The sequence below is a fragment of the Notolepis coatsorum genome (assembly GCF_963971535.1).
Source record: "Notolepis coatsorum genome assembly, chromosome: 2".
Lineage (NCBI taxonomy): Eukaryota > Metazoa > Chordata > Actinopteri > Aulopiformes > Paralepididae > Notolepis > Notolepis coatsorum.
The window spans coordinates 178,569,600-178,585,977 of NC_140166.1; the positions used below are offsets into that span (position 1 = coordinate 178,569,600).

The 16,378-nt window shown below is 44.2% G+C and overlaps 1 protein-coding gene across 1 annotated transcript in view; it reads left to right on the forward strand.

The window, feature by feature from the left end:
- The window catches only part of sh3rf1 (SH3 domain containing ring finger 1), an 88,744-nt gene that overhangs the window by 45,709 nt on the left and 26,657 nt on the right, over positions 1-16,378 (forward strand). Inside the window, exons 3-4 of the mRNA XM_084307648.1 lie at positions 7,507-7,782; positions 11,966-12,061. Coding sequence (XP_084163774.1) covers positions 7,507-7,782; positions 11,966-12,061 — 372 coding nt within the window. The remainder of the gene's footprint in view (positions 1-7,506; positions 7,783-11,965; positions 12,062-16,378) is intronic.

Genomic DNA, 16,378 nt, shown 5'->3' on the forward strand with positions numbered 1-16,378 from the left:
GTAATGCATGGTGTAAGTGGTCGCCACTGTGTCTAATCATGTGATTTAAATCTGAAAACAGGATAGAATTAATTAGTTGAGGCCTGCAGACTCGTTACAAGAGCAACGGTCCGATAAAGCTACCCGACAGTGACTTGTGTTGCAGAATAATTATGTCCATAAACTTTCAGGGAAAATGAAGGGGCTTTGTGCTCTTGTAAACATTGTTGTGCTCTACTACACAATTTAATCATAAACACATTGGTTGTATCTATATGAATGGTGATGACACGGCAAGCAAAGAAAGCACGATGCATGGTAAACGAGACGCATTTCACAAAGGTCAAAACGCAAGCTCGACTAGAGACATTTGAGCCTTGAAGAAATTAAGCGAAAGTGGTTACCCATGTTGAACTGCTGCCCCCTGTGTCTGTCCCTCTAAAAACCTGTTTGTGGTCGGTGTGGTCTGGACTGCGCGGTCTACTCTAAACAATGCGGGTAGCGCGGTCTAAACAGATTTCTCTCTCTTGAAATATGAAAAAATGCTCATGATCTGAAAATCAAGGGTACAAACATCGAGCTTAAAACGGTAGCGTTACTTCAACTTGATTAACATAAAAAATAGTCCTAACGTTACATGATGAGCGAAGTTACTCGTCAGATGCTGAAAATTATTTTACATTAACTTTAGCACTTAATGCCACTTGTACAACACAGTTGTTACACAACAGCACCATCATCTTCTTATCAACAGGGAAATGCTTGCTCACATGAAAATCTTATTAGAAGTTGATCGATCTAGTGGCAGAAGAAGACCAAAAAGCAGAGTTGAGCCAGTACCATGCAGTGGGAAAGTGTCATAAATTTTCTCCATCTTGCTAACGTCAGTGTCAGCTAGCTCCTATTGGTACTGTAGTCATACCAACCTCGTTGGACAATCTTCGCCTGGTCACAGTTCCGATAGGAGCTAGTCTTCAGCTATCTAGCTATAGTATCGTTCATGTTAGTTAACATTAGCTAATAGCTAGCTAGCTAGTAGTTACCTTGTCATAGCCCCTGGTAATAACATCAATGTTAGATAATTAGCTAACGTTAGCTAGCTAGATATAATATTAACATACGGTATACATTGTTTTCCACGACAAGCAGAGCTGAATATGTCGGTTGACATAAGCCAGGTGACTGACTTAGTTTCCTGACCTAGCTAACTGCTGTCATTCATTGATAATGATAGAATTTGGTTTGGACTAGCAGGGCGACAGTGGCTCTGGAGGTAGAGCGGTTGTCTGGTAGTCGGAAGGTTGGTAGTCTGAAGGTTCCCGGTTCGTTTTCCCACTCCTCCTGGGCAGTGCGTCGATGTGTCCTTGAGCAAGACACTTAACCACTAATTGCTCCCAATGTGCAGGTTGGCACCTTGCATGGTTCCCACCTTGCATGGTTGCCTCTGCCATTGGTGTGTGAATAAGTGAATGTGAGGAACAAAATTGTAAAGTGCTTTGGATAAAAGCACTATATAAATGCACCATTTACAACTGCAGTGGATACTGTAACATTAGTTAACGTTACTTACCTAGGGTGACCAAACGTCCTCTTTTGCCCTGACATGTCCTCTTTTCACGCCCTGTCCGGGCCGTCCGGGGGGGGGTTTATAAATGCATGATAATGTCCGGCTTTCACGGACCGTTTGCATATACTTAAATTGACTGGCGCATTGCACAGAATACTACGGTAATCTGTTGCGTGTGTGACGTAATCCCTGAGAAGCTTTGTGGGCGGCTTTACAACTACGCTCACAAACAGAGGAAGAGGGGACAGAGTGGAGTGCAGCTCACATTCACAATGCCAAAGAATGTACTTTTACAGATGAACTGCAGAAGAAATTCCAAATGTACTGACCCGTCAGAACAAATGTGAGGCGGAGTGCACCGTGTGCAAAGCTTGGACATGTGCAAGTTGAGAGTTTGTCTGCAAAGTTGACAGACTTATTTGTAACTTAAACCCGGGAAAACAGAGGATGCTGTAAAGTAAATACAGCGGAGGGAGGGTGCGTTTGCATTTCATACTCTGAAACATCACAATCTATGGATTGCACAAGTGCCTTGCTAAAAAAGGCATTTCCAGACTCTGACACTGCCAAAAAGTTCAGTATTGCGCGCACTAAATCCGAAGCCAATTGTTATAGCGCCCCACTCGACTCGATTGATATCGCACATGAAGCACTCAAATCAAATCCAGTACTGTGGTGTTTCTACAGACAGGAGTAACCACGGAGCAGTGAAAATATTCCCAATCATAATACAGTACTTTGACTGGAAGAGGGGTGGCATGCAAACAAAATGAATCGAGGTTAAATACACCAAATGAGACAGCAGAAACCATTGCACAATATCTCATTGAAACATGGCAAAAAAAACGATTTGTCTGAAAAATATATTTGTTAACTGGATTTTCTATTTTCTATTATTTCATATATTTTGTTATTTATTTTTGTCCAGTAAGAAAAGAGAGCTATTATTTTGTTACAGGTTGATTTTTAAGTTATTGTTGTGCCATTGAGATTTGTCAGATAATTCTAGGCATAATCAAGCCTTGTTGAGTAACTTTGGTTTGGTGTGTCTTTGGTTATAGAGAGATATTGTTGTGTTATAAACAGTAAAATAATACTTGTATATCCATAGAGAGGAGGCATACTTTAAATATATTAAAACAATAATGCATCTTTGAGTAAACGTTGAGTATCATCAGGCATGCGTTGCTCATGGGACGGGGGTTGCACGCTGTGCAACGAGTCTGTGAGCAGAAGCACGCACATGCACGGATGTGCACACAGGAATGTGCTGCACTCGACTGATGCGCCAACTCGCTAAGTACTACTTTGCATAACAATATGGCCGGTCATCAGGTGTGTTCAAATACGTTCTCAGATACATTCACACAAAACTTGTGAATGAAATGTGTTACATTCCATTCGTAGAGGCAATTAGGCACTGTCTTTAGTCTGTGCTATGCGAACATCTATGCGCATGCGCGGGAGCGTGCGCAGACTGCGCACGCGGCGTCATTAAAACATAGTGCAACCAGTCGTCCCATGAGCAACGCATGCCTGAGTATCATTAAGTATCTCGAGGCTGGGGGGGCATGTCCTCTTTTTTGGAAATCAAAATATGGTCACCCTAACTTACCTCAAACGATGTTGTGTCTTCAATGTGCCTTGGTGTCTCGGATGCAGCCAGGAATGTTCCAGAATGTGTGAGCGTGTACAGCAGGGGGTGGAGGGGCTTTTCTGAAGAAACTGCGTAAATACGTTAGAGATGTTTTATGTTATATATGATGTTTTATGTTATTATTATTAGTGTGAACATATTGTCTGTTCGTTACGGAACCGTGGCGGGCCGGCCTAGGTAATTAATGGAAAATGCTTCTTGAGTAATGTGTGGCATAAGTGACTGCTGCTGTGTCTAATCATGTGATTTAAATCAGAAAACAGGATAGAATTCATTAGTTGAGGCCTGCAGACTCTCGTTACAAGAGCAACCGTCCGATAAAGCTACCTGACAGTGACTTATGTTGCTGAATAATTACTTCCATAAACTTTCAGAGAGAGAGGGGGGAGAGAGAGACCCAGCCAGGGCGTGCGGTGCATACGCAGTGTGTGTGAGAGCGATATCTAGCTTTCTCACTCTCTCCCAGACTGTAATTAAAGCCTATCTGATGTAGTTGTTGTCCCTCATTGGTCTTCCTGGTGCAGGAAGCCCCATTCCCTCTCCAGGCCCGGACAAGGCTTTATCTGTGGACGATGTGCAGTCTCTCCCTGCCTCTGGGGAGGAGTTAGAGAGCCATAAAGGCACAGAGGAGCTGTGTGTGTGTGTGTGTGTTTGGCCAAAAAGAGACTACATTGTAGCACTGGTGTGGGGGTTGGTCCTTCTCTCTTTTTAACACAGTGCAGTTAGAAACGCAGCCTTCTCTCTCTCTCTCTCTCTCTCTCTCTCTCTGTCTATGTCTCTGTCTCTCTGTCTCGCCTACTGTCTCTCACTGTCTGTCTCTGGGCAAATACTCTGTCTCTCTCCCTCCCTCTATTTCTCTCTGTCTGTCTCTCTCCCTGTCTCTGTCTTTCCTTCCCATCTCTCTTTCTCTCCCTCTCTCCGTGTCTCCCTCTGTCTCGCTTTCTCTGTGGCTCTCTTTCCTCCCCTCTGTCTCTCTCTCTCTGGGTCCAGATGGGATGTTTGTACTGGACTGGGGCCTGGACGGTGTTCCTTCATGTCGGTCCACTGCAGACACATCAGCACAGTCTCCATGGCCGCAAACCGGATATTAACCCCCCACCCCTTCTCTCTCTCTCTCTCTTTTCTTTTCTCTCTCATTCTTACACACCACCTCTTCCATTCAGAGGCCCCTACACACACTTTTTTTTTCTCTTTTCCCCTCTCCCTCTCACCATGTTAAGCCGAGTGAAACATGGAAATGTAAATCTGCTGACAACCGCTCTTGTGTGAGGCCAGGGTTGGGATAGCACGAACCAGGAGAGCAGTAAAGCTAGAGTGTGGCCTGTCTGAACTATGGACTGACAGTGTGTGTGTGTATTATTTACCAAAATAATGACAAAGAAAGATTCTATAATGATAATGTTATTTTCAGGCCGTTTGCAACACACCCAACAACCTTCTGTACTAACCGTACAGTTTATACGAGCGTTTAGTTCGTCAGCGTGTTGCTGGATCCTATTCTGCTTCATGCAGCTAAACCTGTTCTGTCATTCAAAAAAAAAAAAAAAAATTTGCAGCGTTTTCCACCTCCATTTGCATTTTCATGACAGAACTCTGTGCCAAGGCCTGGGCTGCTCAAAGACCTGGTCCCCCTGAAAGGAGGCCCAGTGCTGCTAGTGCAGTGTGCTGGGGCCTGCAGTACCCCACCTAGTCTCTCTCTCTCTCTATTTCCCTCTCTCTCTCTCCCCTCTCTATATTTCTCTCTCGCTCTCTTTCCCTCTCTCTCTATTTCTCTCTCGCTCTCTCTCCCCTCCCTCTCTCACTCTCTCTTTCTCTCTCTCTTTCTCTCTCTCTCTCTCTCCCCCACCTTTCTCTCTCCCCTCTCTCTCTCTCTCCCCCCCTCTCTCTCCCCCCCTTTCTCTCTGTCGCTCTCCATCTCTGTCTCCCCCCCCCACCTCTCTCTCTCTCTCTCTCTCTCTCTCTCTCTCTCTCTCTCTCTCTCTCTCTCTCTCTCTCTCTCTCTCTCTCCCCCCCACCCCAAACACCTGACGATCTGAGCCAGAGAACGATTGGCTCTTGTTCCAAAGCCGTGTGTGATTCTCTGCAGCGGGGCAATGTCACCCTGGCTCACCATCACTGCTCATTCTGTACTTTTACTCTCTGCCTTTAAACGCTTCATTAGCCTTTAACAAGACTGTAGAGCCTGCTCTAAACTCTACTTTAACCCCTCACTCACCCTCTCGCTCTCTCTGTCTGTCTGTCTCTCTCCCCCCCCCCCCCCCACCCTGGCTGATTCCCACCTCGCTTTTGTCCGTGTGCTTTGTGCTGCCTTATCACGGTTTGTATTCCTGGTTCCCTTATCATGGTCTGTATTCCTTGTTCCCTTACAAAGTTCTCGGTGTCGGTGTTGAGCTGTGCTGCACTGTCGGTAGTGATTGTGATTCTGAGCACTGCGAAGGATGTTCAACAGAGCAGAGGGAGCGGCGAGGGGCGGCGGTGGTGGGTACACGGGGTGCTTGGACCGGAGCCCTCCTCATAGACACCCATGGGCTGAATGGAGCTCATTGACGCTCCCCTCCCCTGCTGCTACACCCCCCCGCCCCCCTCTGTCCCTTTCCCCTGGATTGTCACCCCTGAATGGGCCTTTCAGGGCTCCAGACTAGCAGGTCGAGGCCACAAAACCTTCCTTCGGGAGATAAATGGGACAGGCCCTGGGCTTTTTAGAACACATTAGTCAACCAGTCAGAGAGGCCGCCAAGCTCATCACACTTTCACTGTGATCCCATACCACCCGACTTTCTCACTTCCAGGCCACAAACAAGACACACACACAGATTCGTTTTTGTTTTGGGGGGGCAGTGTCTCGTCACAAGTCCCACTGCAGGGATAGGGCTTACTGGTTGTCTAACTATACCTTTCCCATATTAAGTGGTCGGACTGTCTCAGTCGACTAATAGTGACGGGACTTGGCGACTAATCGATATGTTGATTTAATTGACAAATCTGTTGTTTTTCCCCACGTGCAGTTCTTCAGAGGGACCCTTTTTTAATTTAGGAAATAACTTGTTCAGCGTGCAAAAAAAACAACAAATTCTCTACTAACAACTTGTCTCTTGGTCAACGGGGTCCAAACCAACCAATTTAATGATTTATGAGGGGGGGGGGGGGGGGGCAGCAGCAGCCCCAGTGAGATATTTTCAACTGACTTATATGCTTCCTTTTTTATTTAAATAATGAAAGGCAGCGAGTAGGAGAGGAAAGCAGCGAGTAGGAGAGGAAAGCAGTGAGTAGGAGAGTAAAGCAGTGAGTAGGAGAGTAAAGCAGCGAGTAGGAGAGTAAAGCAGTGAGTAGGAGAGTAAAGCAGCGAGTAGGAGAGTAAAGCAGCGAGTAGGAGAGTAAAGCAGCGAGTAGGAGAGGAAAGCAGTGAGTAGGAGAGGAAAGCAGTGAGTAGGAGAGTAAAGCAGCGAGTAGGAGAGTAAAGCAGCGAGTAGGAGAGTAAAGCAGCGAGTAGGAGAGTAAAGCAGCGAGTAGGAGAGGAAAGCAGCGAGTAGGAGAGGAAAGCAGTGAGTAGGAGAGGAAAGCAGTGAGTAGGAGAGTAAAGCAGCGAGTAGGAGAGTAAAGCAGCGAGTAGGAGAGTAAAGCAGTGAGTAGGAGAGTAAAGCAGTGAGTAGGAGAGTAAAGCAGCGAGTAGGAGAGTAAAGCAGCGAGTAGGAGAGGAAAGCAGCGAGTAGGAGAGTAAAGCAGCGAGTAGGAGAGGAAAGCAGCGAGTAGGAGAGGAAAGCAGTGAGTATGAGAGGAAAGCAGTGAGTAGGAGAGTAAAGCAGCGAGTAGGAGAGGAAAGCAGTGAGTATGAGAGGAAAGCAGTGAGTAGGAGAGTAAAGCAGCGAGTAGGAGAGGAAAGCAGCGAGTATGAGAGTAAAGCAGCGAGTAGGAGAGTAAAGCAGCGAGTAGGAGAGGAAAGCAGCGAGTAGGAGAGGAAAGCAGCGAGTAGGAGAGTAAAGCAGCGAGTAGGAGAGGTAAGCCCGGTGAGAGCGGCGTTATTTCAGATTGAGTGACCACATGGCAGGCTAACGGTGCTACCATCCCTCCCTGGTCTGTCTGACGGCCTTCTGCTCCCTCCTCACAGTTCCAGCCGGTACTCTTCTGTTATTGAAAAATGAATGTGTGGTTTCACTGGTTTCTGAGTGAGCGGTGATCAATTATCCATGAGAGTCGAGGTTTTGGACCCAGTATTAACTGCTTTTTCTCTCCATCCGTCTGTGTCTCCCTCCTTCTATCGCTCTCTCTCTCTCCCCCCCATCCGTCTCCCTCTCTCGCCCCCCAGGGTGTACCCCAGCTCCCCTGTGCCAAGGCCCTCTACAACTACGACGGCAAGGAGCCGGGGGACCTCAAGTTCGGCAAAGGTGACATCATCATCCTGCGCCGGCAGGTGGACGAGAACTGGTACCACGGGGAGATGGGCGGCGTCCACGGCTTCTTCCCCACCAACTTCGTCCAGGTCATCAAGCCGCTGCCCCAGCCGCCCCCCCAGTGCAAAGCCATGTACGACTTTGAGCTCAAGGACAAGGAGGCGGACAAGGACTGCCTGCCTTTCTCCAAGGTGAGAAGCGGAGACACACCACGGATCTGCCACGCGGCGGCTGCTGCTGCTGCCCGAGCAGAAAAAAAGGAGGGGAAAAAAGACCTTTAATTACAGTGACACACTCTCCTCCTCAAGCATTCATTTTCTCAAGTTATGAGTGTGCTAGAACGGCCGTCGAATGACAGGCCCAGAGACGGGGCTTAGTAGTTGAACCTCAACCTGCCTCCCCGAGAAGAGCTGCTATAATGAGCTGTGTGGTATTTGAGTGGAGTGGAGTGGAGGAGGAGGAGGAGGCGCGACACTCTTTAGCGTCCAAAAATATATGTAGTAGTTATTGGTTTTAAAAGACGTGACGTTTTTCGGTCGGACCTTCATCAGAAGCTCTGAGGACATTGGGACACAGAGCCACAGTAATGTGCCTTGGTGTAATGCTAAATGATAAATGGTGCATTTATATAGCGCTTTTATCCTCACGTCCACACACCGATGGTGGAGGCAACCATACAAGGTGCCAACCTGCTCATCTGCAGCAATCAGGGGTCAAGTGTCTTGCTCAAGCACACTTCGACACGCTGCCCGGGAGGAGCGGTAATCACACCGGGGCAGGAACCTTCCGACGATTGCTCTACCACCTCCTGAGCCACTGTCGCTCCTGGTGTCTGTCCAACTCTTGTCAGGATCGTCGACATGATCTGTTTTACACATCATAATGTGTTTTTTTTTCTTTCTTTTTTTCACTTTTTCTCCCATTTTCTATATTTTCTCCCATCCCAATTTTCGTATCATCCAATTCAACCCTCCCCTGTCACGGACGCTGTTTCTTGCCTCCCACAAGCCGGCTGCAATGTGGACTAAGTCATACATAGCACAAGTCCCCTCCGGTACTTGAGGTAACAGCAGTCGCATCTTTTCACCTGCGCAGCTCGATCTCTCAGTGGCGAGGAGTAACGCGTGGGAGGCTCACGCTGCCCCCGACACTTCCTGATTCTACTGCGCAGGCGCACCAACCGACCTGTAGGAGTCGCTGTCCACAACGCCCGATCCCCACCCATCAGTTTCCCACCCCCTAATACGGCCAATGTGTATTAGTACGGACGACCAGCTAAACTGAAAGCAAATGTGGAGCGCTGGGCTCGAACTGACGAGCCCAGCGTCTCCAGCAGTTTGTGGCGAGCGCCTTGCCCACTACGCCACGTAGCCGCCCTGTCATAATGTGTTTTTTATGCCATACAAGCAAACGCGAAAACAAAGGGAAATGCTTATCAGCTGTTTTCCAGTTCATGGCTGCTTTTCTCTCTCTTTACTCGTCCCTTTTAATAAAACATTGTCCCTCACCTCGTTATTCCAGTGTTTGTTCCTAGAAAACTTTCTTGGTTAGCAGCATCCTTAACACATTGGTTGCCAACAACAAGATTTCTCGTTATTTCTCGCCATGCGTTGGTTGCCAATAACGAGATTTCTAACGAGATTTCTCGTTATTTAATCGTTATTTCTTTTATTAGCGATATTAGGGGTGGAAGGATAGCATTCGAACCATGTACCATACGGTACGACCCCCGCGGTTTGGGGCGTCTGTGTATCGTACGGTTCAGATGATGCGCAAAAAAAAATTAAAAATCATTTGGCGGAGTCGGGAGAGGTGAGCACTGGCTGCTGCTGCAGCACTGCAGCCAGGTGCTAGTCAGTTTGTGTAAAAATGGCAAGCACAATATAAATCAATCTTCATTACGACTTTAAAAACATAGCCATTAACATTACATAGGGCTACACACATCTTGCCATAGCGTTAGCAGTTTTAACTATGGTAGCCCGCCAGCTAATACAGTCAATGCAATGTTATCGTAGCTACTAGCTAGCAGAGGAGAAAATGGGAGTCTGAGAGGCAGGGTGTTTAAAGACAATGATAGGCGTTTATTCAACATCCACGAAGGCTAACATACAACAGTGTTTTACTAACTCCAACCGGGACTATTGCCGCTTTTCCACTGCATGTTGATGTTATGAACTCCTCCTAACGTTACCGAAGCTGATAACGTTGCCTGAGCTGAAGGTCCGTGACACTAAAATGTCCGTGGGGACCCACCAACCCATAGATAGTTCCAACTCACCGAATTACGTAATCAACCACAGTTGCACTCAATATTTAAATAATGTTAGTCTAAATAAATGTAGACAGATAATGTACGTATTTTAAAAATAGAATGAACAGAGCAGTGTTGTTTTGAAACAGTACAGTGTGTGTGTCTTAGTTTGATGTATGCTGCAATTTATATTGATGGCCTTCTAATTTGTTTATTTATTTATTTTAAATAACAGTGACACTTTTCCCTTTGATAAGAAATCCAGCCATATTCCTTTCATTGTATTTCAAATACTGCACTTTAATTTCAAGCAGAAAACGAATCTTTCCATTAAGAACTGACAATCAGGGAATTTAAACATTGTTGACATTGTTTTTTTGTGTTTATATTAAAGAAAGGAAAGTCTAGTGCTGGCTGAGCATATTGTTTGTTTGCACTAAGTTAATACTTTGACAAATGTAGCCTATATTTTTCAGTCAGTTCGGTCTTTGTGTGCCAAACATTATTTAAGGCTGTAAACACTAACACTGTACTGTAAACCTTTTTTTTTCTTCTTTTTTTTTAAATAAATGAGAAGCATGTTTAGATTTGAGTGTTACATTTTTTTTTAATAAAAAACAACGTATATCGAACCGAACCGAAAACCGGGACCCCAAAACCGTGATACGAACCAAACCGTCCATTTTGTGAACTGTTCCACCCCTAAGCGATATCCATCCACACATACGACGAGCTAGTCAAGATGAGAAGCTCGTTCAGCCACAGACTCATCCCCCCCCGACACTCAACTAACCGCCTCGGACAGTCCTTCATACCAGCGGCCATCAGGCTCCACAACAGTGGGCAGCGACTAGCAGCCTCCAGGCCCCACAACAGGGGGCAGCGACAGCGACTGCTACCAGACATTGACCTGGGACTTATAGGAACCCAAGGGGGACAAAGTAGACTACCCTGGTACTTTGATTAATGTATACTCAGTAGATAGTAAATTATAACACTACCTCATGCATACTGCATCTCATGTGACACTGTGAATAATGTGAATATTCCTCAGCTAGTCAGATAGTAAATTATATTGACCATATTGATCAAATTGTTTACACTGCCTGTGTTGTCTTTTACTACCTGTATACTGTGTTGTTTTACTACCTGTACCCCTCCCCCCCTCCCCCCCATGCTGCTATGATGCCTGAATTTCCCCAAGGGGATCAATAAAGGAATATCTTATCTTATCTTATCTTATCTTATCATTAATTTTTCATCCGTCCAGCCTGACGTTATCATTAGGAATGGCTCTGAGCTTGAAAAGGGCAAATACCGCCCCCTATTGTCTCCCGGATGGTAATGCACATCATTGGATTGGATTGAGTGGTCATGTGCATCGGAGAGAAACTCCGGTCCAGGGTTTCCCCATCTCTGGCAAGCAGTGTCTGTTACCACATTCACTGGCAAGGCTCGGAGCAGCTTTCGATTATGCGTTTCGGACTATAACGTTGGATCAATAAACGCGATCAATATTTGGAATGGCGATCAGGAATTGGATTCATCTTTTTGCAGAACATCTGATCTGAGGTAAGGACTCTATGTTACCAGTTTTGGGTTAATCAGAGTTGTTTTTCACAGCGTTCACAACGTGTGTGTGTGTGGCGTTAGGCGCTGAGCGCGGCACAAATAAATGATTTTTCAGCCTGCTTTTGTATCGTGCATAAGAACACAAATACTCTCGATAATCTAGCGTTTATTTGAAAACGATTCATAAATCAGCCGGAAAATGACAATGTGTTTTGTGTATTCCAGTAAATGGCTATTATCGCGGAATCTTTTTTTCTTTCTAGAAATCTCCAAAACTATACTCGTATTCAAAACGGTATAAAACGGAAATGTACTGATGAAAAAACGATCCGTTTCGTACATGTTGACTGCAAGCAAGTCATTGATAAGCGACGGGTGTATTAGACACATAATTTAAGATATAGTTTAATCGCTCGCAAATGTGCTCGTCCTCCCATTGATTAACGTGCTGGCATCCAAGCGATAAATCGTCATATCCGGCTAGCACACAATGTGCTAATGATGCTCTGTCCAATATAACAAACACACTCTCGCTCTCTCTCTCTCAGGATGACGTCTTGACGGTGATTCGCAGAGTGGATGAAAACTGGGCAGAGGGAATGCTGGGGGATAAAATTGGAATCTTTCCCATCTCTTATGTGGAGGTAAGCGAAATAGGACTGCTTTCTTTCACATCAGAATGAGGGAGTGTTGGGGGATTGATTGATTGATTGAAAACTTTATCAACAGATTGCAGAATGGGTACAGTACAGTACAGCTCAATACATACAATTGTTAAGGGGATGCAGACCAGAGAAAGACTTTCGTCTTGTTTACATCAGGGTCCCCCATTTTCAATTCATCGTAACATATATGACATACATGAAATACAGATAGACAGTACTGCTACATCTATACATTTATGACATACCAGATTTGCAAATACAGTACTTACAATACAATACATACAAGCAAGACACGGATAGAAATCGGGTAAAACAGTTACATAGACGTTCCAACAAGTAAGTAAAACATAAGGCTGACTTTCCAAGTTCATACTGTGCATGAGGGACCTTAACCTCTTAACAGGTGGGCTGAAAAGTGGCTATTCTTTTTTACTTGAACTTGAGGACTGCATACTTATTTTGCAAAGCTTGGCTTTATACTTTATACTTATATCACATACATGAGCCTGGTCTCTTTTGAAAGATGACATTCAGTTACTAATGCAAAAAAGGATAATCACTTTTAGTGCTAATGAAATAGAGTAACAGAGTTTTGAACTTGAGTTGAACTTGAACACATTTCTCTTTAGTGGTTGCCAGATTCCAGTTTCCATTATTCCATCATAGAGGTATGAGCTGGAAAACATTGCGGTTCCATAGCCTGCAGTCTTATGTAGTACAGGTCCACATTTTATAAAAATCTGTTCAGAAATGAGTAAACCGTGTCACAAAAAAGAAAAGTTCCAAATTCCTCCGTGGCCATCCACCTCTGTGCGTTCTGAAGATTGAGTCCCAACTAATTTTCGCTCGTCAACTTTCACCTACTTCCTATATTCGCACCACCCCCCACGTGGGGTATCGTTGGAAGCGGACACTCGTTGGCGACAACGCTGACCAATCATTTTCGCCATCAGCGGTGATTGGTCAGTTCTCAAGCGTATACAGTCCGACGTGGTCATTTGATGCGCAGCCTGTAAAAAGACACTCACCTGACATATCATCATGGAACTCGAGAACCGAGGCACGGAATTGGTAGAGTGAGGTGGCGTTCGAAAGGCGGCAAATTCAAGTTTTGAACGGTATATTACATGAGTAGACGTTCGCAAAGTGCTGTGACGTGCGTGCAAGTGCAACGGGACGTATACATGCCGGTGCACGTTATGTGGTTAAGCATAATGCAGTCATTTGAGTGGGTTAGATAGCGTCCAGAGTTCCAATCTAGCATCATTGCAGTATGAGTCCTACCATGAAACCTCAAATTAGAGTCCCAAATAGACCCCTGTCCCAAATAAAGGCAGGGTGTTTTTACATATTTTGACAAATAAAGGCCTACATTTAATTGTTTATCTGATTGCCTATGCCTATAAAGAAAAGTACTTATGTATGTACTTTTAATGTACATGTTATGTGGCTTCACCTTCTGAGCCACCACTATCTCACCAACATCTTTATTTCATCACATTATCCTCATTTAGAAGGTTAGCATCAATCTGATATGTGATATAAAGATGGTCTTATCAGCCATCTTTTCCTAAGCACCACTGTTGATCCGGTGCAGTGAATAATTCAATAATCCATAGGATTAGTAGATGAATACCCTGTTTAAAAAAATATATATATATTTTATCCTTTTTACATGGATAAAACAAAACATGACAACACATAATACAAGAATAATAATAAACGGAACAACACCAGACGATAATATTAATAACAATAATGACAATAGAATGACAGTAGAACAACAAAAATAATAACTACAGAACCTAAAAATGAAAACTGATTATATTATCACAAACACCACAAAAGACATTGGACATTTCCTTTCCTTTCCCACCCCCGGACCCCCCAGGACCAACACCCCAACCCTGCTCTGCTGCTAGATAGTAGTGATGTAACGATTCATCAATTTGCATCGGTGCGCCGGCATAAACGTTCACGATGCGAGTGCACCGGTGGAATAAGTCCGCATCGGCTACAATTCAGGCTGAACTCGCGATGCATCTTGTTGTAGCGTCTTTGCATCGGTCAAAACCGATGCATTCATATAATTTCCTCTCATCCACTTCTGTCAGCAGTGCACTGCTGTGACTGCACACAGAAGATACTATTGCTTCGCTACTAGTACAGAAGGCGAGAGCCGCGTCAGTTATCAACAACAAACAGTGGAAGTCGAGGAGGAGACATGAATAGAATTGATCAACTGGCTATTGTGGCTAACGCTAGTAGCCTCAGTGGCTAACGCCAGTTAGCCATTCAGCTAACGCTAAACTACAGTGTCTAACTAACTAACTAACGTGACTCTGCAACACCAGTTCCATTAGTGAGGAGGGGGGGGTATATTGAAGACGCTTGACAACAGGTTCAAAGATAACTTCACATTTATTGGCAATTCGTTTCCTTATATCGCTTCCTCCAGGTCCCAGTGTGTTGACAAAATGCGATCCTGCTCAGCTACGGAGCTCTCTCTCTCTCTCTCTCGCTCTCTCTCTCTCTCTCTCTCTCTCTCTCTCTCTCTCTCTGCTCAGCTACGGAGCTCTCTCTCTATCTCTCTGCTCAGCTACGGAGCTCTCTCTCTCTCTCTCTCTGCTCAGCTACGGAGCTCTCTCTCTCTCTCTCTGCTCAGCTACGGAGCTCTCTCTCTCTCTCTGCTCAGCTACGTGTGTGATTATTATTGTCTCACAGTAGTGTGTATACATTGTGTGTGTTTTTAGCTAAAGTGGATAGAAAACACAGTACTATGCAAAAGTCTTCTTAGGCACCCAAGAGTTTTTATATAAATTGTCTTACAGTAGATTATTTTATTTTTAATAATAATTAGTGCTGTCAGGCGATTAAAAAAATGTATCTAATTAATTACAGGATTTGTAATTAATTAATCTAATTAATCGCATTTTAATCGCATAACCATTTTATGCCTGATATTATATATTCTATAATCATATTTCAAATTGCATGTGTCCAGATGGCAGAATTCAGTACTGTATCTACAAAACCTTCTGTTTAATCATCTTCCATCTATTAATTTGCTTAGATTTTTCAGGTCTGGTCAATTTGAGCATGGTGTTATTCACAGTCAAAGATAAAAAAAATAATTATTGATATTCTCATTTGGTTCATTACAATTGACTCAAAATAAGATTTTCATTCAATCAATCACAGCGCAGATTGATTGATTGAATGAAAATGTTATTAACAGATTGCAGAATGGGTACAATACAGTACGGCTCAATACACACAATTGTTAAGGGCATGCAGACCAGAGAAAGACTTTCATCTTGTTTACATCAGGGTCCCCCATGGGCCATTTTCAATTGTAAGTAAGGGTGCAACTTGCACCGTGCAATACATTCTTTGTGGATCTAGCCCACAGTATTTCTGACACTGGGATACATTCCCATAGATGTCCCTAGAATCAGATACCAAGAACATGCAAATGGACCATATTAAAAAAAAAAGTCTGTAAATGTGTATTCTACATTCTCATGGAATGAATGAGATACAAAAAAAAAATTATAAAAAAAAAAATTTATAAAAAGAAATTGTAATTAATTTTGAGTTAATTTTCATAACGTGATAATTTGCTGTGTAATTAATTAATCTAATTAACGCGATAAACTGACAGCCCTAATAATAATATAAGCTGCATATAAGGAATACAACCAAATCCTCTGTCATACCATAAAATTGTATCATTATTTTGCATCGTGTTGAATCGCATCGTATCGCCCCGAATCGCATTATGTTGAATCAAATCGTATCGTGTCTCAACAGGGGGTGAATCGTATCGCATCGCCCGGTGCTTCAAATGTATCGTTAATGTATCGTATCGTTGGCACCGTATCGAGATGCGCATCGCATCGGCCTCAGTGAGGAGATGCACATCCCTGGCCTTAACTTTCTTGGCCACTGCGACGCACAGCTCAATGCTGGCCTGTCTCACTCCAATTACATGTGCATAGAGATTTCCATATAAATGACATCCAGACCAATGAATCATTGTGAGTTTCTCAGGTTCTTTCCACCTCATGGCTATTTTTGTTGTATTCTTATGTGTACGTGCTAGTACGTGCCATGCAAGTAATATTCATACTGGTTTAAATATACTTGGCAGTATACTGGTTTTGTTGAGCAAGATCTTTGTGCAAAAGGACTTAGAGGCCTGCAGCAAATAAAAGCGGGGTGAGTTCAGTGATTGAAGCAAATAAAAGTGCTATTAATTGAAGTTTCATGGTAACTGGCTTGTTGAGTCTCTCC